This window comes from Ilyonectria robusta, assembly GCF_021365365.1.
Source record: "Ilyonectria robusta strain PMI_751 chromosome Unknown BGZ61scaffold_6, whole genome shotgun sequence".
In the NCBI taxonomy this organism is placed as follows: Eukaryota; Fungi; Ascomycota; class Sordariomycetes; order Hypocreales; family Nectriaceae; genus Ilyonectria; species Ilyonectria robusta.
In genome coordinates this window covers 1,658,641-1,681,266 of record NW_025764440.1, presented here as the reverse complement: position 1 = coordinate 1,681,266, position 22,626 = coordinate 1,658,641, and the positions used below count along the sequence as shown (strand labels likewise).

General features: G+C 55.5%; 8 protein-coding genes across 8 annotated transcripts; 4 read left to right on the top strand and 4 right to left on the bottom strand.

Moving 5' to 3' along the window:
• Positions 1 to 1,027: 1,027 nt before the first annotated feature.
• On the top strand, positions 1,028 to 1,807 carry BGZ61DRAFT_492550 (peroxisomal biogenesis factor 11; the record flags this gene model as incomplete). Its single annotated transcript, XM_046250560.1, has 2 exons — positions 1,028 to 1,569; positions 1,642 to 1,807. The coding sequence occupies 2 exons, from the start codon at positions 1,028 to 1,030 to the stop codon at positions 1,805 to 1,807; spliced, it is 708 nt and encodes a 235-aa protein (XP_046107028.1).
• Positions 1,808 to 2,081: 274 nt separating this feature from the next.
• BGZ61DRAFT_504982 (uncharacterized protein) lies at positions 2,082 to 4,330 on the bottom strand. The gene is made up of 8 exons (XM_046251818.1): positions 4,027 to 4,330; positions 3,843 to 3,971; positions 3,782 to 3,787; positions 3,561 to 3,721; positions 3,213 to 3,289; positions 3,051 to 3,147; positions 2,597 to 2,991; positions 2,082 to 2,526 (listed from the first exon to the last, which is right to left on the bottom strand). Coding segments are annotated over exons 1-8 (918 nt in total). The 5' UTR covers positions 4,079 to 4,330; the 3' UTR covers positions 2,082 to 2,525.
• Positions 4,331 to 5,217: 887 nt separating this feature from the next.
• Positions 5,218 to 10,213, bottom strand: BGZ61DRAFT_492548 (putative intermediate filament protein MDM1; the record flags this gene model as incomplete). Its single annotated transcript, XM_046250559.1, has 5 exons — positions 5,218 to 8,849; positions 8,992 to 8,993; positions 9,334 to 9,775; positions 9,827 to 10,011; positions 10,071 to 10,213. 5 exons carry the CDS (start codon positions 10,211 to 10,213, stop codon positions 5,218 to 5,220), a joined length of 4,404 nt encoding a protein of 1,467 aa, XP_046107026.1.
• A 222-nt stretch (positions 10,214 to 10,435) lies between these two features.
• On the top strand, positions 10,436 to 10,824 carry BGZ61DRAFT_530637 (uncharacterized protein; the record flags this gene model as incomplete). The annotated part of the gene is made up of 2 exons (XM_046253583.1): positions 10,436 to 10,576; positions 10,639 to 10,824. The coding sequence occupies 2 exons, from the start codon at positions 10,436 to 10,438 to the stop codon at positions 10,822 to 10,824; spliced, it is 327 nt and encodes a 108-aa protein (XP_046107025.1).
• A 799-nt stretch (positions 10,825 to 11,623) lies between these two features.
• BGZ61DRAFT_201166 (homoserine dehydrogenase-domain-containing protein) lies at positions 11,624 to 13,359 on the bottom strand. The gene is made up of 3 exons (XM_046237919.1): positions 13,272 to 13,359; positions 13,110 to 13,178; positions 11,624 to 13,046 (listed from the first exon to the last, which is right to left on the bottom strand). The coding sequence occupies exons 2-3, from the start codon at positions 13,144 to 13,146 to the stop codon at positions 11,986 to 11,988; spliced, it is 1,098 nt and encodes a 365-aa protein (XP_046107024.1). The 5' UTR covers positions 13,147 to 13,178; positions 13,272 to 13,359; the 3' UTR covers positions 11,624 to 11,985.
• Positions 13,360 to 13,638: 279 nt separating this feature from the next.
• Positions 13,639 to 14,601, top strand: BGZ61DRAFT_347700 (uncharacterized protein; the record flags this gene model as incomplete). The annotated part of the gene is made up of 1 exon (XM_046239998.1): positions 13,639 to 14,601. One exon carries the CDS (start codon positions 13,639 to 13,641, stop codon positions 14,599 to 14,601), a length of 963 nt encoding a protein of 320 aa, XP_046107023.1.
• A 1,587-nt stretch (positions 14,602 to 16,188) lies between these two features.
• BGZ61DRAFT_448141 (uncharacterized protein) lies at positions 16,189 to 18,413 on the top strand. Its single transcript, XM_046245437.1, has 2 exons — positions 16,189 to 17,213; positions 17,268 to 18,413. Exons 1-2 carry the CDS (start codon positions 16,307 to 16,309, stop codon positions 17,945 to 17,947), a joined length of 1,587 nt encoding a protein of 528 aa, XP_046107022.1. The 5' UTR covers positions 16,189 to 16,306; the 3' UTR covers positions 17,948 to 18,413.
• A 19-nt stretch (positions 18,414 to 18,432) lies between these two features.
• On the bottom strand, positions 18,433 to 21,057 carry BGZ61DRAFT_448139 (OPT oligopeptide transporter protein-domain-containing protein). The gene is made up of 2 exons (XM_046245436.1): positions 18,975 to 21,057; positions 18,433 to 18,911 (listed from the first exon to the last, which is right to left on the bottom strand). The coding sequence occupies exons 1-2, from the start codon at positions 21,012 to 21,014 to the stop codon at positions 18,705 to 18,707; spliced, it is 2,247 nt and encodes a 748-aa protein (XP_046107021.1). The 5' UTR covers positions 21,015 to 21,057; the 3' UTR covers positions 18,433 to 18,704.
• Between the last annotated feature and the right edge of the window lie 1,569 nt (positions 21,058 to 22,626).

Sequence of the window (22,626 nt, the reverse complement as noted above, 5' to 3'; positions counted from 1 at the left end):
AGATGGACCTCCCCATCGGGTTAATAGGTTATCCGGCCAGCCGGGGCTGGGAGAATGCAAGACGGAAAAGGAGAGCGAAGGAGGAGCTTTTATTAGGCAAGTCACCGCCCAGAAAAATGCGCCCTGCTGTGCTTTTTGCCCAGGAATTAACTAACCAACAGGCGACAGGTAATTACTGTACGGCCAAACCCCTGCCTCCCTTCCCTTGCTCTGGAAGGGAAGCTCAGCGGCATCTGCATCAAACGCCAGCTGCGCGACACCGAGGCAAAGCTCCTGAAGGGGGCTAATAAGGAACCGCTGAGACACTGGCAGGACCGCTGATAACGGCCTCATGCCTCTGAGCCAGCGCCGCGGTCCACTGCGTGCCGCTGAAACAGCCGTGGGCGGCGCTGACCTCGGTATCGCGCCAGCACCTGTAATGCCCTGGAGCACGTTTTTGCGGGGGACTCGCGCCGAGCCAGCCAACCACGGCAGCGCTGCGCCAGGGGTCCTCGTCGCTCCCTCACCCTTTATAATCCAGCGCGCTCGGGAGGGGACCTCGGCATGTGAAGCCGTCTCCATGGCCGTCCCTTCGGGCAAGTGTCCGACGCTGTGGACTGGGTTTCTTGTGCGCCATACGCAATCGCCCATAATAGCCCCATGCGCCAGATTCCCGATTCCCCAGCTTTTTTCTGTGTTGGACCTCGATTGCGACTCTGACACTGCGCGCGCTCCTTCCATCCAACCAGCCCGTTCTCCGATTTATCCGCCGCTTCCACCACGGCCGCTAACTTCGACTCCTCTCCTAACCTCCATCATCTCTATCACCACCACCACAACCATCGGAACGTGAGCATTCCTTTATCGCGTCATCTATCATCGTCGCCATCGTCCCAATCGCTGTCGACTTCCGTATTGCGGCCATCTCCGTGAATCCACCCCATCCGTGACATTCGAGCTCGTCGCCGCAGCACGTGCCAGACTTCCGACATTCCGACATTCCGATAGCCTCCTCCTCCTCCTTCATCACCACCAAACCACCGCAACCATGGTCGCCGACGCCCTCATCTACCACCCCTCGGTGGCCCACTACCTGCGCTTCATTGGCACCACCGTCGGCCGCGACAAGCTCCTCCGCATCGTCCAGTACTTTGCCCGCTTCTACGCCTGGTACCTGCTGCGCACCAACGGCACCGCCACGGCCATCGCCCCCTGGGACGCCCTCAAGAAGCAGTTCGGCCTGGCCCGCAAGCTGCTGCGCATCGGCAAGAATGTCGAGCACTTCAAGGCCGCTGCCACCGCTGCCGACGCCAAGTCAAGCGACCCCGTCCTGCGGTACACCTCGGTCGGCCGCCAGCTGGGCTACGCCGGCTACCTGACCTGCGATGCCGCCACCGTCCTCGATGCTGCCGGCGTCCGCAAGTGGGCCGGCGCGAAGCGCATGCAGCAGGAGGCCTACCGCTTCTGGGCCATTGGCATCGTCTTCAGCGTCGTCGGCCAGCTCTACAAGCTGCACACCCTGCGACAGCGCGAGGCCTTGGTCGACAAGAAGGATGGCGAGGGCGTCGTTGAGAGCAAGCGCATCTCTATGTAAGTACCTCACTCCTGCGACTCTACTCCTCGCGCAATACCGTATGAACTTCCATGCTAACCTTCTCCCAGCGAGCGCTCTGCCAGCAAGCTCCAGCTCTTCTGCGATCTTTGCGACATGACCGTCCCCTTCTCCGGTGTCGGCTGGATCGCCTTCGACGATGGCGTCGTTGGTCTCACTGGAACCATCAGCAGTATTATCGGAGTCTACAGCCAATGGAAGAAGACAGCCGCCTAAACGGAGATATATATACCCAACCGCCTCTGTCCTTCCACCACCCGACAAAACAAAACGCTCACACATCCATCCACCCATCCACCCATCCACACGCGCATCCTACGCACTCTTTCATAATTTTATCCTCTCGCACAAACTGCAATGTCTTTTGGTGTATACTACTAACAGGACGGGAGTAAACTGATCGGTGGCCGGTTGCTAGTCATATTCTCTGTTTTGCCCGTGCAACTTTGCCATGCCATAGATTTTTTACTCGTTGGGACTCAATGAAACTTGGTTTTCCTTTTTGCTAAAGTCTGATTGTGCTTTTCGTTGTAAGAACTGCTGCCTTAACTCGAAACGAACGGGTCCAAACGAAAGTAGGTATTTGCCCACCAAAAGATAAACTTATACGCACAAAAGGAAACAAAAGAGCTAAACGCGGAAGAAGCATCGCAGCCGTCCTGGTAATCATACACTGTGATCATATTACCCAAGTTCCCGTATTTGCAATCGCAGCGCCCCCTTCCAGTGCCATCTCCTTCGTTGTCTTCGTCAAGCACAGTTCCGGTCCCACCACCTCATTCCAATCTCATATAACCGTATCGAAGTAGCGCTCTCTGGTCATGTCAAGTTATCCGCCGTACCTGCCTATCTGCTGCAAATCCCAGATCCAGTCCGTTCGCTAGTCGAAAAAGAATGCGCATGCCACAGTTGGTGCATCCGAGCAGGGTAGTCATCTAGTACCGCCGGTCAAGGACAGTTCCCGCAAAACGCGCGGTTAAGCAGAGATAGGAAAATGGGGTTTACCAGTAACGCCCGCCACGCTCATACTCGCGCGGGTATCCTTCCCGCGGATATCCGCCCTCGCGGGGAGGGAAGTCTCGGGGAGGTCGGTCATAGGGTGGCCGGCCGTTGGCATAAGGGTCAGGTGGGGGAGGGTAGTCCCGGCGATAAGGGTCATCGTAGCGTCCACGAGCAGCGGGGTACTCTTCCATGGGACGGCGAGGAGGCGATCGGTACCGAGCTCGGTCTTCGTAGTACTCGCGTCGTGGGCTTCGGTCGCGGTAACCATATCCGTCTCGACGGGGGCTATAGCCACGAGGAGGGCCGCGGCGGTCATAGTCGTCCATGGGAGGGGGGTAGGGTCGACGGCTGGGAGACCGGGAGCGTCCGCGCTCGCGCTGGGGTACATCAGGCTGGGTCTACATCTTCATGTCAGACGGTCATATTCGGAGCGGGGGAATACCACATTAGGTCATACGTCAGCAACACATTGAACCCGCTGTCCCTTGAACTCGCGGCCATCGAGCTTCTCCACAGCAGTCTTCAGGTCTGCAGCGGTCTCAAACTCGACAAATCTATCGATGGCGGTTAATCGCTATTCTCTTAGGGATGAAAGAATGATACAAGTTGTTAAACTTACCCTCGGCCGTTAGACTCTCGGCCAGTCTCAGAGTAGACAACGTCAAGGCTAGATTGACGGGCAAAGTCTTTGAGGTCCTATTTCCAGAATCCACGTAAGTCGCTGTCCAGGAGTAGGGTAATGCCGGGAAGTCCATGTAATCCACAAAATGAGAGCCATCGGTCAAGTCAAGAACCAGGGAGCAGGACCGGCAGGGTGGGGAGAAGCGGTCCAGAGTCGCCGTTCCCGAAACCGAGTCCTGGCGCAATCCCGACGGGTCGAGGCTATGGAAGCCGGAGCTCCGCGCGGGGCACAAAGGGGGGAGAGTCCATGGAGTCCAGCGATAAGCAACGGGAAGGAAAAACAGACCTGCCAACTGGTTTCGTTTGGAAGTCCCGTAATCTGCATCCGGTGAGGGGTTCGACGAGGCCGTGGCGCAGCGCGCTCATGGGTGCCGAAGGTGCCCTCCCGGTGCCGGGAACCGCGGGCAAACTGGACGGTGAGTCGTTCTCCCATAAAATCAGATCCGTCTTGGCAGCGAGGTTAGCCATGGAGCGCAGAGGAGAGCGAGGTCTAGAGTGGTGACATACGGAAGGCTGCGGGCGCATAAGTCAGTATTCAGCGCAGAGGGCGGGGAGGGGAGCAACTTACCCGGGACAACGTCGCGGGCATCCATAGGGTCCTTGTATTCGATGAAGCCGAAGCCGTTCATCAGCTTGACCTCGGTGATTTCTCCGGTGCCATGAGTCGCAAAGTGAGCCTCAACATCGGCCTTGGTAGCTGTCGGCAGCGAGTCAGTGGCATAGCTAGCAGCGTCAGGGCTGTGAGTATGGACCATTGCGAGGGAGGTTCCCCAAGTACAGCCGGGTGGCTGATACCTCCGTCATTGTTGCCGTCGGGGCGGGATTGGATCGGGGATCGAGATCAACGGCCGGTTTCGATCGAAGGGAGGTCCAGGCGGGCGAGAGGAAAAGCAAGGTAGGTCTCTGGGATGGAAAGCGCAGCCAAGGAAGTTCCGGGACTCCGGGGCCAGTCGCACGATCGGAACCGGGTCGGGGATTGAAGCGGAGGGAGGGCCCTTGGGATGGGATGGGATGGCGGCGGTGGTGGTGACGGGTGGTGTTGGTGAGGAGAAAGAGGCGTGCGCGCGTGCGAGGGTGGTGGACTTGCGACGGAAAGGCTGGTGGCCGGCGTGGGCGGGGAGCGGTGGCAAAATTCCGAATCGGGCAATGGCGCCGGGTTGGACCAAGTTCTGCAGCAGGAAGCGAGTGGCTCCAGTGGAAGCTCCAGTGAGATGACCTAGCCCCAGTGGGCAGCTGCGGAGGTTCCAGTGGGCTCCAGTCCAGTGGGCTCCAGTTCCAGTGGGAAGCTGTGATCAAATTGTGCATTAATTGCAGATTCCAGCATGCGACATTGCGACATGCATTTCGCTCACACACAAACCCCAGATGCACGCCTGTGGGTCGCGGACTACAGTAGCTCTACCACCTACAGTAGCTCGGTCTGCCTCCCACGAACTCCTCTGTCACTGCACTCCCTATCTGGCAAGCTGGGTCGCTGGGTCGCCGAGAAAACCGCCGGTTCAAAGTGCATTCCTCATTATTTGCCGCCTCTCCGCCTCTATCAAAATCTCGTCCGAGGCCTACTACGTACAATCCCCGTCCCTATCGACCCAACCGAGAGCCAAGAGCTACACGACGGCGCCCAATATCCACTCTCTGCCTTGCCCTTCCTGGGCCTTCCTTGCCTTGCCCCCGGCCCTCCCCACCCGCTCGTGCCATCCTTTGCCATTCCTTGACTTCTCGCAAATATCCCCCGTCGACGCCCAAACGCCATGCTCTGTGTGTTGTGTGTGTGTTGTGTGTGTGTACGCGTGCCATGTGATCATAGAAACGACAGGAAGATGACACTCTCCTTGCTAAGACTCCTCAAACAGCACCGATATTATCTCATCCACCATCGTGAACACCAGGTGTGCGCTGTCAACTTGTTAGCCTCCTATTCTTTCCATATTTGCTTCTTCCACTTACTTGAGCCTTGAATTGTTTAACGTCGCAAATATTCGTCGACTCGCTGCCTGCGCATTTACTCTCCCGACCACACTCCCTGCTAGGTCTGGTACGAGGGTCGCCAGCATCAAACTAGCCTCTGTCCGCGTCTTCTTCTTCTCCGCTGCTGTCCGTGGTTTGCGATCTCGCTGGAGCTGCCCCCCTGGCCACATGCTGTCCTGCACCATGCCAATGTATCGCAGAAGCGAATCCTCCTGCACAAGCATCTTGACGTTGTCGCGCACTTTTCTCTCGATAGTACCACCCAAGAGCTGCTGAAGAACCACAACCACTGCTCGTCCTCGGAGCCAGTTGTTTCCCTTGTTCAGCTCAAACACTTCCAAGAAGATGTCGCAGATGGGCTTGATAAACGGCTCGAGTTCTTTATTCTCAAAGGCGTTCAGTTCCGCTTCGGCTTCGGCCGCAGGGAAGGCTTCCTCGCTGTCGTTGAGTGGCACTGTGTTGAGCTGGCTCGTAGCAGCCGCGATCAAGTTTTGTCCAGCAACGGAGATCTGGTCCAACACCGGGATGTTCCCCAGTATGTCCTCAACACCATCCGTGACTGAATCGTACAGTCGCGTCATCATGTCTTTCTTGTCCTCGCGGTCCATCAGGTCTTGGCCTTCTGCGATGACACGTTGGGATAAGAAAGCCCGCAGATCTCTACTACGGCAGACCTCGGGCAACAGCAGCAGTTCCCGCATGTACTTTTCCAGTGCTTCTCGTCGCTTGCGTAGAAATTCGCTCTGGAACTTCATGACCATGCGCCGTCGAGGAAAGTCGAGGTTTCGTACCGAAGGGTATCTGGATCGTAGCTTCTGGTGCAGTTCATGGAACTCGCTATATCGTCTTGAAATCGCCCATGACGCTGCCGGCATTTGCTCTCCAGCATTTCTCTGCACTTCGACAGCGTAAAGGGCAAATTCTCTGCCATCCTCCTCCCTTCCGACTTGAATCGACTTGATCCTGATTGTAGAACGACCATAAAGACTGTTGTCGCTCTCTTGGACGACATATTGCTGTCGTTGGAGCTCTTTCCGCCGGATTTCTCTCTGGAGACTGGCCTTGGATTTTCTCAAAATTCGTAGCTCGGCAGTGTTGTTGGTCAACTCTGCTTTCCTTGTAAGGGATTCGACGACCGCCTCCTGAGCCACTAGGCGGTCGATGTCATTCGTTAGAGCAGTAATAGCTTCTGCTAACCCAAGATCGCCTGGGGCAGCCTCATGTACCTCGTCGTCGTCATCCAGTGGCATTCCATCCTCCACCTCCTCTCCAGCGTACTTGTCTTCGTCGCCAAAAAGATCATCGTCGATAAACACGCCAATTCTTGACGCCGCACTCACCAGGCCAAGAGATGAAAGACTTGGTTTGTCAATCTCCTTGCCAAGTAGAAAAGGTTTTATCCCGCTGTCTATCGAGCCTCGATGGGAATCGTTATCGTTCCCGGAAAAGATGCTCGCGTTGTCTTCGACAGGGGCAACGGGGCCCTCAAATAGAGAGGCGCGGAGGTCTTCAGCGGTCAAGGGTCGATCGTCCTCCATAATGTTGTTTAGAGCCTTCTCCACTGCTTGGACAACCTGGGTATCCGGAGGCTGTTCTCCAGCGGGCTCTTGGTCGAGACTCTGTACGGAATCAACCAGACCATCATGCTCCAGTTCATCATCGTCAAATAGCGGGTTCGGTGGTTCATCATCAAGTGACCGACGGGGTCGAGATAGAGGATCAGCTCCGTTGCCATTAACATTGGCAGATCTCAAATCAGACGCTGAACCAGATCGTCTACCTAGAGGACTAGATCGCCGGGGGGCAAGGCGCGATACTGGCCTAGGCTTCGCTTGAAAAGACTGCGCGGCTTTCACGATAGGGCGGTGTTCTGGTGGTGGCACCGGTCGGACTGTGTTGGAACTGGATGCTTCCTGAGCCGCAAGGCATTTGTAATAAAGGTCGGACTTCTTAAAGCTCAGGAAGAAACGTGATTGCATCTCCTCCAGAACAGCACTTTGAGCTTTCAGAATCGCTCTCCGGGCCCTGTGGTATTGTACCGGTGTGGCAGACTTGCCGGCTTTGAGGAACTCCTTAAGTTCTGTCGTTGAAGAAGCCGAAATCTTGAGTTCGGGTTTAGATAAATATGCTTGGTCGATCTGCTGAAGATCCAGTCGATCAGACTCGGTCCACATGGGCAGTGTTGACGGCAACTGTTCGTCTTCCTGGCCATCGTCCTCCAGTGGGTTACGGAAGCCATCTACAACCAACCAAAACTGTACCAGAGGCATAAGACGCTGGCGATCCATGTACTCCATGAAGTAGGACAGTCCCGAAGAGTCTCGTAGCAACTCGGCAAGGGACGCCGTCTCCAGTCTTGACTGGGAGGAGGTTGCTGGCAACGGGGCGGGCATCGGTGCACGGCGGTCGCCCCCAGCTGCCAGGTGGTTGACTTTCTGGTCAAGAAGGCGCTTTCCCATCTCCAGTCGACGCAGATAAACCTGGTCCTGGTTGTCTTGCAAGGAATCGCGCTTGAGCTGACTGGCGACTTCAGAGCGGAAACGGCGCGCATCCGACAGGTTATTGACCTTGCGGATGGCTCGTATGAACTTTTCAAACTTGCGCTCACTGTCGCCGGGGGTAATGCGAGGTGTCGAAGCTGGCTTGCCGGATCTGGGCGCTGGGGAGGCGTGCTGGTCGAGAGCTGCTCGGAGTTTGCGGACAGTCGATCTGTCCTGGAGCATTGAGCGGCCAAAGTTCTCCATGAGCTGGTTCCAGGTATCGGGTTCGGAGAGGAGCTGGAAGACTGGGAAGAGCACGGCGCAGCTCACGATCTCACGTATAATGATGGATACAGCTCGACTGGCCAGCATGTTCTCGGGCAGCAGCTTGGGAACAATCTTGGTAACCAACGATCGGAGGTAGTCTTGCTGCACCATCTTGGTATCGGGGAACGACAGGGACGCAGCAGGGTGTAGGCGGCCATCACGGAACTTGGACGCAATAGCGAGGTCCAACTCCTCGGATTCCGTGACGGAGCGGTTGAGCTTCCTCCCTCGAACCGACCGCTCCGCCTCGCAGAAGTCACGGAAGTGGGCGGTCAAGAGGGGCACCAAGCGGCTGGTGACAATCTCAGCCAGGTCCTTGTCCCGCAGCGAGTCGCGCAAGCCCATGAGGGCCTGGCGGATGGCGTGGTCGACCTCATTCGGGAACGTGGGGTTGCGGCTGATGTGCGAGTACCAGCTGCCGACGAAGTCGCGGAGTATAAGATCGAGGAAGCCGTCGACGGCCGAGGAGACGCGGGGCGAGTCGAGATCGACGGGGGTTCGGGTGTACAGCTGTCGTCTGCGCAGCGCCTGCACCTCGGAGCGCCAGGCCTGCGAGCCGAGAAAGGCGGCGCCGTGAGGCCGTGGCGTGCGGTCGCGGGGGCGTCGCGAAGTGAGGACAAGCGAGGCCACGAGGGCGGCGACGGTGACGAGGGCGCCGGTGACAAAGGCGTGGCCGGCCCAGCGCAGCACGGGGAGCCAGTTGACGGCGTACCCCCAGGCCACGAAGGCGGCGAGTCCTGCTAGAGCCGCATCTCTTCGCTTGAGGGCCATCGCCGGGGCAGTGGTTGAAGCCGCATCGTCTGGTGAGGTGTCATGTCGGGATGGCGGCGGTGCTATCCGCTGGCGGGCCATTATCGATTACGATTACGGGGTGCTGCTGCATCCACCCCTGTCTGCAAAACGTCAACCCATGGAAGCCCATGCACGCCCCGGCCAGCCAACATCTGCAGGTACTACGTACGTTGAGCTCACCTCCAGTTTAGATTAATGAAGCGATTCTCGCCTTGCATTGCTGAGTATATATGTATTTTTTTTAATATATTGTAAGCATTTTTTGGATGCCTCTCTGAAGTTGCAATCATGACTCGTGTGAGCTTCCCCCGCTTAAACATGCATTCAACAGCTCTCTATCTGAACCACAACTCGCCTCAAGATTGCATGTGATACTCGAGTAAATCGTCATCTCGTGTCCTGATCCATGCAAGGGGTCGCATCATTCTGACTTTTCCTTATCTCGCGGCTTACCATACCGGGTCCTCCAGTCTCCTGAACAATGCCACAAACTTCTGGCCATTATTTCTCGAGACCTTCTTCCCTTCCTCGGTTTCATCCGTCATGACCTTGACGCACGGGTCAGCTGCCTCGTCCTCCTTAGAGACTCTTTCGAAAGCGGGGTGAGCATCCAGGTGTTGCACCATCCACTCGTGCAGGGCTTCGACGTCGGTGATGGTGTAGACAATGCCGCCTGGTCTGAGGGCATATGCATACTCCGAGTTGAGCGTCGTCGACACGATTCTAGCCTTGTGCTTGCGAGCCTTGAAGTGGGGGTCGGGGAAGCAGATGAAGATCTTGGAGAGCTGTCCCTTCTTGAAGAAGTTGGGGAGGAATTTCATGGCGTTGGCTCGGATGCAGCCTACGTTCTGGTAGAGGTTGTCCGAGTTTTGCGACCGCAATGCCCGTATTCGTTCTTGGACGAACTGCGTCACTTGTGTGCGAATCTCAAGGCCTATAATTTCTCAGCAGCCGTTCGCCGTCCAGTTATTCTCATCCTACTCACCGAGAATGAGAGTGTCGGGCAGGATGGGGGCCAGAGCAGCCAGAAGCCCTCCAAACCCACACCCAATATCGACGATCTCAACATCCTTCGTGAGGCGATGGGACTTAGAATCACTCTCTGATGAGTCCTTTTCAACATAGTCCGGGTAGTATTCGGACCAGTCCATATCATCTGGAGACGTAGGACTATACGCAAGTTAGAAACCATGGCATGTGACAGCAGAGACCAGGCACAGACTACGTACTATTCTAGCAAGTGGTCGGAGAAGGGATTGGCATGCGCACGCTGGCGGAAGAACTTCTTCTTGGGCATTTGAGTAACTCCATCTTTCGTTACCGTTGCGCGCTGCTTGTCGCGATTGTGTCGCTTGGGTTGAGGTCCCGCCATGGTTCGCGCCTTGAAATGTTTTCTTGCGTCGCACGCCCAGAGACAAGCCTTGGAGGCAGGGCCTTTGTGGGCTGGCGTGGTGTTTTGCGCTCGGCCGAATACGGAAGGCGGTGAGCTAGGACCCCTGGTCAAATAGTGGGCCATTGCCTGCGTCAGAATCCAGCTCGGACTCCTGCCGCGGATGCCCGTGATCCCAGCTACGACGGTCAAAATCAGCTGCTCATGAGATATGATCCTCCTTCTCCTGAACACCTCACCACTGCACTCACGATGTCTCAGTCACCGCAAGACTCGTCCTGGAATCTGCTCGGTCCCCTGGTGACCGAGTACTCATTTGTCGTCCACTGCATCTCCCTTGTCTGTGTAAGTCTCCCTTCCACCCTCCTCGTGCTAGCTCTGTTACTGTGTTGCTGACCAACGGACAGTTCTGTCTTGGGCTTCTCTTCCTCATCCCCATTACTGTTCTCATTATTTTGGATCTTTTTCTATGGGTGTGGCGCATGTACAGGACTCCAACCCCGCCGAACGAGAGACACGGTCACGATGATGTGGTAGTTGTGCAAACTGCCCTACCGGACGCCCCGGCTCCGGTGAACCGCCGAACACGCTGAAAGCGGAGAGGACCAACTGGAATCACCGTCGTCTCAAGTCGCGAAAGTCACAAAATATGGGCAATGGGTTTCTCTTGAGATGTGTCCATGAGGTGTACGGAAACGAGTACAACTCCTCACGAACGAACGATCCGCTGGATCAACAAACATCTCTAGACGCACCCGCAGTTCCAGGAATATGCGAAAACATCCGGTCTCAAGCCTGCCCATAGCTTCATCAACCGGAATGCCTGGACTTACACTGGCTAGACCTTCGAGACTCTCGCAACCCTGCCACCCTTCCCAGCGCCGAAATAATCCGGGCTCCCTCCTCTGTCTATCAAACACTTCAAAGAAGTTCCAACCAACCTCCCCCGAAGGCAGTACCTCCACGTGCCGCTTAAATGGCTTGTAACAAAGTATAATTAGCTCTAGTGGCTCGAGCAGTGACGGCAACATGCCCCCATCTACCAATACCCGAAACCGCCAATGCGGTTAATTCCCCAGTCGTCTAAGATGAAGAGAAGGCTATTCTCGCTGGCCTGGGAGGCCCAGACAACCCGAAAAAGTCATTTACGACAAGTTCCCGCAAATCCAGTCCACCGCCACTCCACCATTGTGACCAACCTCCGGGGACGCCCCAAGAGCCAAGGGTGCGGGCCAGTGTACTCGCCTATTCCGTTTATTTGACCCATTAGTCCAACTACGGCGCATTCTCTTACAAACAACCCACTCGGAAAGACACCAACCAAGCGCCCAACCTCCAACGCGTTCGTTGTATAATTACATCAACGAAGCGCGAACAAGGTCCATCAAGACAGAACTGGGACAGATCCAGGCAGACTTCACCTCGACGAACCGTCGCCCACGTACCCGAACGTGGTCACCTTCAGGTGTTTTGGCTTAGGGCGCTTAGAGCTTATGTTCCTACTTTATTATTGTCCTCATGATTCTAGACCTCTTTCTATAGTTGCGGCGCATGTCTAGGACTCCAACCCTGCCTCACGATTCGACGCCTCCCGTCCCCATTGCGACGAAGCTGAAGCCCTCCGCCTTAACCAGGAGGTAGACACATCCACCCTACATTTATAGATGCTCTACGACACGAGATGAACAATAGATCAGCGCTTGTGGAGTCTTACATCCAGCCTTTTTTATTCTTGCTATATCACATCCAGCTTTTTACGCAATCTGCCCAAGAACCTTGATCAGGTCGGCAGTGACACCCATGGCAGTCACGTCACCACCAGCACCGGCACCCTGGACTATCAGGGGGTTGCTTCCATACCTCTCGGTGTAGAAGCTAATGATGTTGTCACTGCCCTTGAGTGCGGCAATGGGGTGCGAGCGGTCGAACTGCTCGAGGCCAACCTTGACCTGCTTGCTAGCAGTGTCAATGCTTCCGACGAATCGAACAACCTTGCCAGCCTTCTCAGCCTCAGCCTTGGTCTCCTCCATCTGGTGGTCAAAGGCGGACAGCTTCTCGAGGAACTCGTCGCCGCTGGTGCAGGACTCGAGTTCCTTGGGGATCAGGCTCTGGACGGGGAACGCAGTGGGCGACTCAACAGGCAAGCCAGACAGACGAGCCAGAATGGTCAGCTTTCGGGCAACGTCGAGACCGTTGAGATCATCCCGAGGATCAGGCTCAGTGTATCCGAGTGCCTTGGCATTCTTAACCTCGTCAGACCACTTGCCACCCTGGCCCTCGGTAGGGGCAAAGGAGTTGAAGAGGAAAGACATGGTGCCACTGAAGACACCCTCAATCTTGGTAACCTTGTCACCGGTCTCAACCAAGTCCTTCAGTGTAGAGATGACAGGCAGACCAGCACCGACGGAGGACTCGTGGTAGACGCGAGCGCCCGAGGACTCGGCAGCGGAGAAGATGTCCTGCCACAGCTTGTAGGAGCCCGAGAAGCCCTTCTTGTTGGGGGTGACGATGCTGACGCCTCGGCTCAGGGCAAGAGGGTACAGCTCAGCAACGTCCTGGGAGCTCGTGTTGTCAACCAGGACGACCTTGGCGGGGGCCGCGGCGAGGTAGTCGACGACCTTGGTCAGGGCGAGAGGAGCCTTGGACGAGGCAGCGAGAGTGTCGGTGACGTTTTCCAGGCTGATGCCAGAGTAGTCGTCATTGAACAGAGCCTTGCGGCTGGTGGCGATGTAGGCAAGGGTCAACTTGGGGGAGGGCTTTCGAGCAGCGAGGGACTGGAGCTGGTTGATGAAGCTCTTGCCGACACCGCCGGCGCCTGTCGATCAATTAATGGTTAGCATGCTGATGAATAACATCGATCAAATAGAAGTCTCAGTACCAATGATGGCGATGAAAACCTGCTTAGGGGCGGCCATGACTATTGTTGAGCTGCGAATTCGTCCGGGAGCTTTTAATGATGAGCAAACTTGAGTTCCGGTCGCGGATGGCGGGGCAATGAGGTGGGCATCCAAGCACGCCAGCTAACCCCGCGGTAACCTACCCTACGTACGGTACGGGACCTCTCGCATGAAAGAACCAATAGCCCACAAGCAAATGCACGGGAAATCCACCTCGCTGATGACCACAGCTTGTTTGGGAAATTCATGTGGTAGTAATTGTTTTGCAAATTGACGGTGATGATGAATTCTCGAGGGCTTGGAGGATATAAGTCACCTCAATTGCGTTGGCGTAGTAAGTGTTGACAGACCATGGGGATCTTTGATTGCCTCAGGCTGAGCCGCGACGAGCTTCTTCAAACAACACCAACTTGTAAACTTATCCCGTCAACAAGCACCATATTCAGCATCCGAGCCACGGACTACCACCTACGACAAACCAGCAAACTCCAGATCAAATCAGCAAGCAATATGCCACAGGATCCAAACCTCTATGGCCAGCGGGCGCCTAAGAAACAGAAACGAGACGCAACGTTGTCCACCTCGCTAGATTTTACGGCTCAACTGACATCACTCATATCAAACGCCCCATCAAGCGCGACATCCGGACGAACACGACCACCCAAGGAGCGCAAAGATGATGTTTTCAAGGGTAAACAAAAACGAACCAAGGAGACCGGGGATGGACCGAAGCGGTTGCAGCTCAAGGAGGTGACTGGGACCGAGGAGGAGACGCAAGAGCTGGCGCGGGCAAAGCGCAGGATGGAGGAGAAAGCACGGGTTTACGCGGCCATGAAGAGGGGAGATTACGTGCCCAAGGAAAACGAGGCTGCACCCTTGATAGACTTTGATCGGAAATGGGCAGAGGGAGTTGAGGGGAAGGATGCCGATTTGACCAGCAGCGATGACGACGACACAGATGACGGTGAACTGGTCGAGTACGAGGATGAGTTTGGGCGTGCGCGGCAAGTCACGAAAGCAGAGAAGGAGAGGTTGGAACGAAGAGCACGGCGAGGCCTGTTGGGAGCCGAGGAGCTTGAGCGCATGTCAGCACGCCCAAGCGCACCAAGCAACTTGATATTCGGCGACGCAGTGCAGTCGATGGCCTTCAACCCCGAGGACCCAGACAAGATGGAGGAGCTGGCGCGCAAGCGAGACCGTAGCGCAACACCACCGCCAGCGCAGCACTACGATGCGAACCATGAGATCCGCACCAAGGGCACAGGATTCTATCAGTTCAGCAAGGATGAGGAGACCCGGATGGCGGAAATGACATCGCTGGGGGAGGAGCGGCAGCGGACGGAGGATCAACGCCGGACACGAGAGGACCAGAAGGAGGCACGGCGGCAGGAGATCCAGCGGCGCAGACAAGACATGGCGGCGCGGCGGGCGAAGCGGCAGGCGGACTCGTTCCTGGACGGCCTAGGGGAGTGAGAACGACTTCCACGAGGGCAGCTTCTTGGCCCGTTCGACGGAACGGATACGACTACGTATGCCACCTCGGCGCCAACGAACGGCGATGGGACGGCCACGGCCACGGCAGGATCCAATGGCCGCGCAGGGGATGGATGGGTGGGAAAAAAGTAAGACGAGGTAATTAACTGCATGTGGTGGCTCCGAGGATCCGAGGCATTCATTGCCATGGCCGGCTAAAGTTGGTTGTGGCATAGCATACGAACGAGGTTTCGTACTGTACAGTACTATGCAGTCCGTACCGTTGTTCCAAATTAACGTGGTGTTGGACAAACCTCGCCGACTAGACGGAGTACTATCCGTACGGAGCTGGCAGTCCTGTACGGTAGGGAACTGAGAAGCGAGAGCGGCCCCAGTTTCGCAAGCTAACAATGCTGGCCTCAGTTATGGAGGAGCCTGGCTTGCGTTTCCACACCTCCATCTTGCAGGCAGGAAATGCGGAACTCGTCGTGTTTAGCTTCTACCGTGCGGAAGACTAACCCTGATATCGTGTCTAAGGTAGCACTCCGCAGATGTAAATATTTGCCTCGATTTGTATTTTGTATTTGTTGTGAGAATTCCAAGTTTTTCCCCACGGGACTGCGCATGACCAGGTGCATGCGAGATCGGAATACGGGTTTTTTTTCTGGTTGCTGACAAGCATGCCAATGCCTCCAAATTTTGTGCCGCAGGGCTTGTAGACTTGTCGAGTCTGTGGCTGCTGCTGACATGGACAAGGGGGATTCCTAACAATGCCGTCTTTGCTTGGGACGGTTTTCTAAACACAGTGTGGGCCAGCGGCCACTGTGTCTGAGATAAGGAGCCGTCTCATGAGACAGATGATTTTTTTCTGGAGATCAATAATAACATGTCCTCGGACTGACTGCCCGCTAGGAATGGCGGGATTGGACAAAGCGAAACTAGGGGGAGACCGAAGGGCGCAGGTCGACAGGCAGACAGGAAGGCAGAACGGCGCCAACGATTTTGATCCTTGAGTGCATGCAGCTACTGCAGAGCATTCGTCCTTTGCTTCCATCATGGCCGTCGTCAGCTGAAGTAAATGCTGAGCGGCTACTGGTTAGTGGTGGCTGATGGGGGCCGATGGAGGGTTAACGGGCCATTGGTAATCAGGGCATTGGTCCGCCGGCCGCCTTAACCCTGAGCCTCTTGTGCCTCCTGTGCGATGGCTGCACACTTGTATCCCAATGCTAATGTCAATGGGGGCTTTGCACCAATTGGGGCTGGGGCGCAGCGGACTGGGTTGTGCTAGGCCTGCTCTCCGGGAGAGGGATTGGGGGAACTAGAGAGACGAGCCACCAGGCCTTTTGGCAGGGCTGTCCAGGCTAAAGGAGCGTCCTACGGCGGAACGAAGGACGCGAGCGACAGCGTCCTTGGTTCCACGGCAGGGTTGGTAAGACAGGTACGTACCCTGGCAGGCAAAAGGCGCGCCAGGACGTCCAGGGCGCACAGGGCACGCGAAAGCAGGGCGCCGTCTCAGGCGCTGGTTGCACCCGGCAGCACCGGCCAGGCCCAAACGGGTTGGCGCATCAGGTGTGACTCATCGGCGGAGCCATGTCTCTCCGAAAGGGCGTCGCGGTACGATTGCACCAGAGGGTACCTACACCTGGGAAGACCCGGCTAACACGGCCGCGCCCTGTCCGCAGCATGCGCCCGTTAGTGCGGTCCCATGCCCCGCGTTCCCTTCGCCGTATGGGGTACATGCACCTTCTCTGTACAGCCCGCGCAAAGCCCACCACCCGCGCCTGCCCTGGCCACAGCCCTCAGCCCTCGTGCCCGCTGGCCAACTTTGCTGCCTGAGAAATACAAATTCTCCCGGTTTTCCAGTCCACAACTTTCCTCCTTCTTCCTCCTCACCCAACTTTTTCTCCCCCCAACTTCCAAAATACTATCCACACACAACATCCAGCTATTACTCTGCGCCCAAGGCGACCATCAAGATGTTTTAAATCACCCCCCCCTCGGTGTCTCCCCCCCCTCAGTCAAAATTCAGTCCCAGGACTTTCAACCAAATCACTCCACTCAATCCCCCCGTTCAGCTCACCTTCCGGTCGACCTGAACTTCAGCCCTGCATTGCATAGCTTCAGCTCCAGTTCCCTCACAACCGCCAACATTTCCCCCCAAGACTTTCCAGTCTTCACCACGGATCCCCAGTCACCATGGCTTCCCTCCAGTACGAACCTGCCGGCCCCACCCGCGCATCAACAGCTACAGAGTCCCGAATCCCCTCAGCAGGACTTTGTCTTGTTCGACCAGCCTCAGCCTCGTCAGCACCCTAATCGGTCTACCACCTCGCTGCTCTCCCAGCGTCGTCACTCGTCACATTTGCAATATCGTCGCCAACAGCCAGTTTCCCCTGCTGTTCAGAACCAACGAGTAGCCCAATTACTCCAGGCTTTTGGTCATCCATCATCAACCTCAAACAGCCGTCTACACAACCAGTTTTACGCATCGTCGGCTCCCTCGTCGTCTGTCACATTGAATCAGCAGTCTCGTCCTGCTCGACCTCCCGTCCCCCTCTTTTCTCAAAGCACCGGTAGCGTCCAACAAACCGCCAATATGATGAACGCCGCAGGTTTGTCACCCTTGACCTCTTCCCCTGATTCCACTGGCTCACCATCCCCTGCAGACGTCGAACTCGAAGAGTTCACGGCCTTCGAGGGCGGGGCTAACACAGCCTTCTCCTCGCCGGCCATCCCCACTGTCTTTGATTTCAACGGCAGTGCTTCAAGCTCTACTTCCAACCTGGGCACTGTTTCCCCCCAGGACCTGCTCATGCATGAGCCATTCATGTCTGCACCGAACTCGTCAGCTCTCACGGCCCTGACTTCTCCATCCATCTACAACGAGTCCCCTGACTTCACCGATGGATACGATGTGTCGCCGAACTTTGGAAGCGCCGAGTTCGAGGGTGCTGGTGATCCTTGGTTCCCTTTGTTTCCCCAGGACACCACCACTGTCCCTGAACAGCCTAGTGTGGACAACTCCCCTGCCCAGCAGTCGGATGAACTGGAGTCGGTGGAGCGTCCATCTTCCGCTCGTCGGAAGCCGGGTAACTCACCCCCTTCCACTCGTCACTCGTCTGTTTCTGGAGTGGCTGCTCGTAAGCGAGACAAGCCCCTGCCTCCCATCATTGTGGAGGACCCCAGTGACACCATCGCAATGAAGCGTGCCCGAAACACCCTGGCGGCACGAAAGTCGCGTGAGCGAAAGGCTCAGCGCTTTGATGAGCTGGAGGATAGGATTGCAAAGTTGGAAGCTGAGCGTGATCACTGGAAGAAGATCGCTCTTGCTCACTCTGGAGCATGAAAAGTAAAAGTGGAATTTCTTTCGTCAAGTTAATGATCGGACCGCCGTGTGTTTGTTTTCCGGCCTAATGGATCCTGTTTCTCTTCAACTCTTCTGTACTTGATATTTATCAATCAACTTTGCCTTCTCTCAATGTTTGCATGATACTTTTTGTGACTGGAATGTCTTGTTTTCCTTGGTTCGGACAATATACTCCTTTCCACCTACGTTTCCTCCAGAGAGGCGTGTGATGGCTGAAAGTCTCGGCCTACCTTTAAACTAGGGATGTTGCGTTCGGTAGATATATAAATTATGCCACTTCTCGCTTGAAATGAAGATTCTCGGTCTCAACATTCTTATGATTTTAGTAGAAGAGAGACAATTTGACGATGCGCCGTTGCCGTATGATGACCTATTCACAAGTTTGACACAAGCCACCAGGTCTGAATCTTAGCTCATATGGTATCAAACATATTTGCACTAAAGCACTCGATAGGATATAACAATGACTATCTCACTTATAGTACTCGATTCAATAGGTCTAGTATAGTATCAACGACCTTGTTGGCAAGATAATAAGAGACCGACGGCGATGAACTCCAAAATCTCTCCACCTGAACGCTTTCATAACGAATGTTTCATTCGATGACAATCATGATAGGCAACACAGTACGCCAAGCAGAGACTAGACGTGCATGTGCTCCCTTACGACGACAAGACTAACACAACGAACTTGGATATCAGGAATAAATACCCTTCCGGCCTAAGCGCGCTACAACTAGTGGAAATCTCCAATGCGAGGTCCGAAATACTCGCCCTCAGGCAGGGTCTTGAGGACACAGGCACCGCTGCCCTCACAGCCGTCGAAAGGCGCGGTGTTGCCCCACCATGTAACTTCGATATTGCTGTACTGCAGCGCGAAGAAGATGACGAGAGCTGAAATGGCGATACCTGCGGAGAAGGCAGCCGAGAGGACAAAGTTGTACTATCGGAATTTGTTAGTCTTGGTCGGTACAGATGACAGTATAGAGGGTAATAGTGAACTCGCCTTGGACCACAGACCGAGGTAGCGTTTCTTGAGGAAGACCCAGGAGAACCAGCCAACAGGAACAGCCGGCCAGATGTAGGTGAAATTGTAGGGAGCCCAGATGAGGCCGCCGTTGAAGATGACGACGGGATGCGTGTTGCGGATGAGCTTGTTCTTGGGATACTTCTTACCGAGCCACCAGAAGAGGACAACAACGACAACTCCCAGAGGGAAGCCGACCAGCGTCTCGACGTACTGACCACCAGCACCCCACATCTTCTTGGGGCCGACGGTGCCCCAAAGCACGGCCGCGGTGAAAAAGGTGTTGATACCGGGACAGAAGAACCGGAAAGGGGCGTCGTCGGTGCAGACGTCGTCCAGGTGGACCTGGTATTGGACAATGGCGACACAGACAAACGTCGAGACAACAGTCGGGACCATCTGGGCCCAGAAGGTGAAGCGAGGGGGGATCTTGAGGTAATGGGCGAGCTTCAGGTCGTTGCTAAAGTTCAGAGCCTGGGCGCAGGTCACGTAGCCGTATGTCTTGAAGAAACACATGGCCAGGGCGTTGCCCTCGACCCAGGAGCCACCGATGAACTCGGCCAAGACGTTGAGAGTCACCTCTACACCGGTCATGGCTCGGATGATGCCGACTGGGACGACGAAAATGAGGCATAGTGCGATACCGTAAGGGACGACAGCAGGAGTGGTGTAAGTCGGCCACTCCGCGATACCAACAACACCAAGGATGACAGCGAGAACCAGAACAATCAGATACCACCACTCCGGGACTTCGGCATACGACTTCATGAGGCGGTTGTGAACATCCAGGACTTGGCCACTCTCAACCTCATCCTTTTTGGATGGGCGGAAGCTGTTGACCAGGTCGCGGAAGCCCATGCGGATTTCACGGTGGTGGTATAGAATGCCGTAGGTGATGGTGGACGTGTACACAGCGAAGAAGAACATGTAGACCACGATATTGCCGGCCGCGAGGAACGGAGGCGAGTAAGCCTCGTACTTCTCGGCATCGAAAATACCGCGCTCGTCTAGGATGCTCGTCACGTTGTATCTCTGTCCGAAGTGGTCCCAGACGTGGTTGTCGTTGATGGGCAGGTACGCGCTATTGTACGCATTACCGTAGAAGATGGCGACGACGATGAAGAAGGTGATGAATGCGCCGATGAAGTAATTGAAGGTGCTGAAGAATGGCACCATGAGAGGATCAAGGAAGTAGATGAAGACGTTCCAGTCGAAGGTGGAGAAGGGGTTCAGGCCCATGCCGCTGTAACCGCCCGTGATGACCGACAGGTTGACGTTGTTGGGAGCAATCCACGTCATCCAGCTGAACCAACTCAGCCCGTAGAAGAGATAGTTGGGCAACCAGAAGTAAAAGAACATGGCTGTGAATGCGATGGCGAAGAACTTGAGGCGCGACCACCGCCAGACCTGCTTGAGTGGGCCGAGCACGGGAATATTGCCCTGGCTGTGGAAGGCAGTGTTGAGGGCAATCGTCACAAGGGATGCGGGCCACACACAGTAGGATGGGTACACGAGGAATCTTCGACAGAGACCGGCGAGACCGTAGCCGATGAAATTGGTGGACAGGGAGATGAGGATTTGGTAGCCGAAGTTGATTGCCCAGGACTGGTTGAAGTAGGTTGGGAGATACTGCATCCAGACAACGTAGTTGGTGTACGGGACATCCTTTGAGATACTTGCCATGATGGTAATAAGCATATGTTCCTTTTTGTTGAACGGGCCTGGGTTGAGAGTATGCCGAACACCAAAGAGAGTGAAGCCAACATCGGGAAGAACCTTTTCCCACAACTTGCCGACGGGATAGGCGAGGAGCTGGGGGACATTGGACGTGACATAGATGCTGGGCTGGCGAATATCGAAGAATCCATTGATGAACGAGATGGCAGCGGAGAAGAAGAGACCGATAACCCACGCACGGATTGTCGAGCACGGCATGGTAGGATCATCGTGGTTGTCGACGACGGCACGGACCTCGGCGTAGGGGGAGTTGTTGGTGATCAAGGCGGTTTCGATCTTCATCTCCTGGATGATCTGCTCGTATTTCTCCGGATTCTCAAAGATGGCCTCGTTTCCTGCAACCGGGCATGTTAGACGATAGTGATAGAGGCTCTAACGGGGTGTTGCTTGCCTATGAAGACCTCAATCTTTTCGATGATGGAGAGAGGGAAGTTTGGGTCCCTCTTGTGGAGGGCGTAGACCTGGGTCATCATCTGCGGGAGAGTTAGTGTGTCGCCAGTGAGTAGTTGCGGAGAGGACTCACGGTGCGAACTTCCTCGAGGGATAGAGTAGCAGCAATTTCCTTGGCCTCGAGTAAATCATCCTCGGTGACGATGAGATCAGTTTGGACAGCGGCTTCGGGTTCGCTAGAACTGGTGACAGTGTCGAAGGGCTGCGAAGAGAGTGAGCAGTAGGCCTACAGAATGTAGGATGAGGATAGCAGATCAAGACCGACCTCTTTCTCAAGGACGCCGCCGGCAGGCGCCGGGGCGTCCGTCTTCTTGATAACCTCGGCCATTTCAGTCAAGACATGTAAGAGGAAACCTAAAAGACTACCTTTGTGATGCTTGCTAACAGACCATTGGCATATCACTAGTAGAGAGGAACGGCACCATGTCTCAAGGGGGCGAATGGTAACTTATCAAGTGAAAGGCAGCTGTACTACGGCAAGGTATCACGATTCACCTCGGATACAAAGTAGTACCAACCACCTTGTGCCAAAACATCGTTTCGACATGATAGCAAGATAGGGATAGATTGCATCACCGCAAACGACCTGCCCCGAATGAGGGGGAGAGGGATCTTTTGCAATAGGAGCTGGTGGTATGGGTATAGGATGCAGGCGGTTCGTGGCCCACCAGCCGCCTAACGCATGTCTGTACATCACCTAGAGTCGCAAGCCGTTATCGCAGGTTTAGGTCATGTGTGGAGAGTCCCAGAGACGTTCTTGATACGTGCTGGTTCCGACATGGTGGTGATGTACTGGGACTCTGGTCCGAGTCTTGGCAACTATACGCTGAGGAACTTTTGGAGATAGCATACGCCGTAGAGTTGTACGGCGCCAGCGGCCGCGGGTCAGGCCATGCAGCTATCAAGTAGGCGCCGCAATGTGGGATCAACGCATCGTCTAGGTTTCAATTTCGAGATATCGATAATGTATGGCGAGACGTCGGCGGAGGGGGCTCGGAGTTGAAGAGAGGCGCGGACGCCGGGCCAGGGGGCATTATCTTGGATGTTCCCCGACGCGTGGGCAACAGACGAGGCTCCGCACTCGCTCATTCGCCTACCGGAGCTGCATGTAGTAGCTGTATTGATGCTCCCGCAGTCTCTTACTGTATTCACGGGGAACTTTTGAAGGGCGGCCGAAGGAGGAAGCTAATGCCCGGTGCAGGGATGGAATCTATCAAGGTGAATAGCTGAACGAGGACATACTTGCTCTGCAGTCCTGAATTTTGAGGCGTGTTAAGGTGGCCGTCCTGCCAAGACTGACAGATGGTTGGATTTGGAACCTCAACCAGTTTCCTGCGTGTGCTGTGGTGTGTTGTATAGTGGCCGTTCTCCCAATCCATCAATAAGGTCGCGAGGCGTCTTGACACTATGCACGATGGACCGAGGCAGCACCGTCAAGGAGACG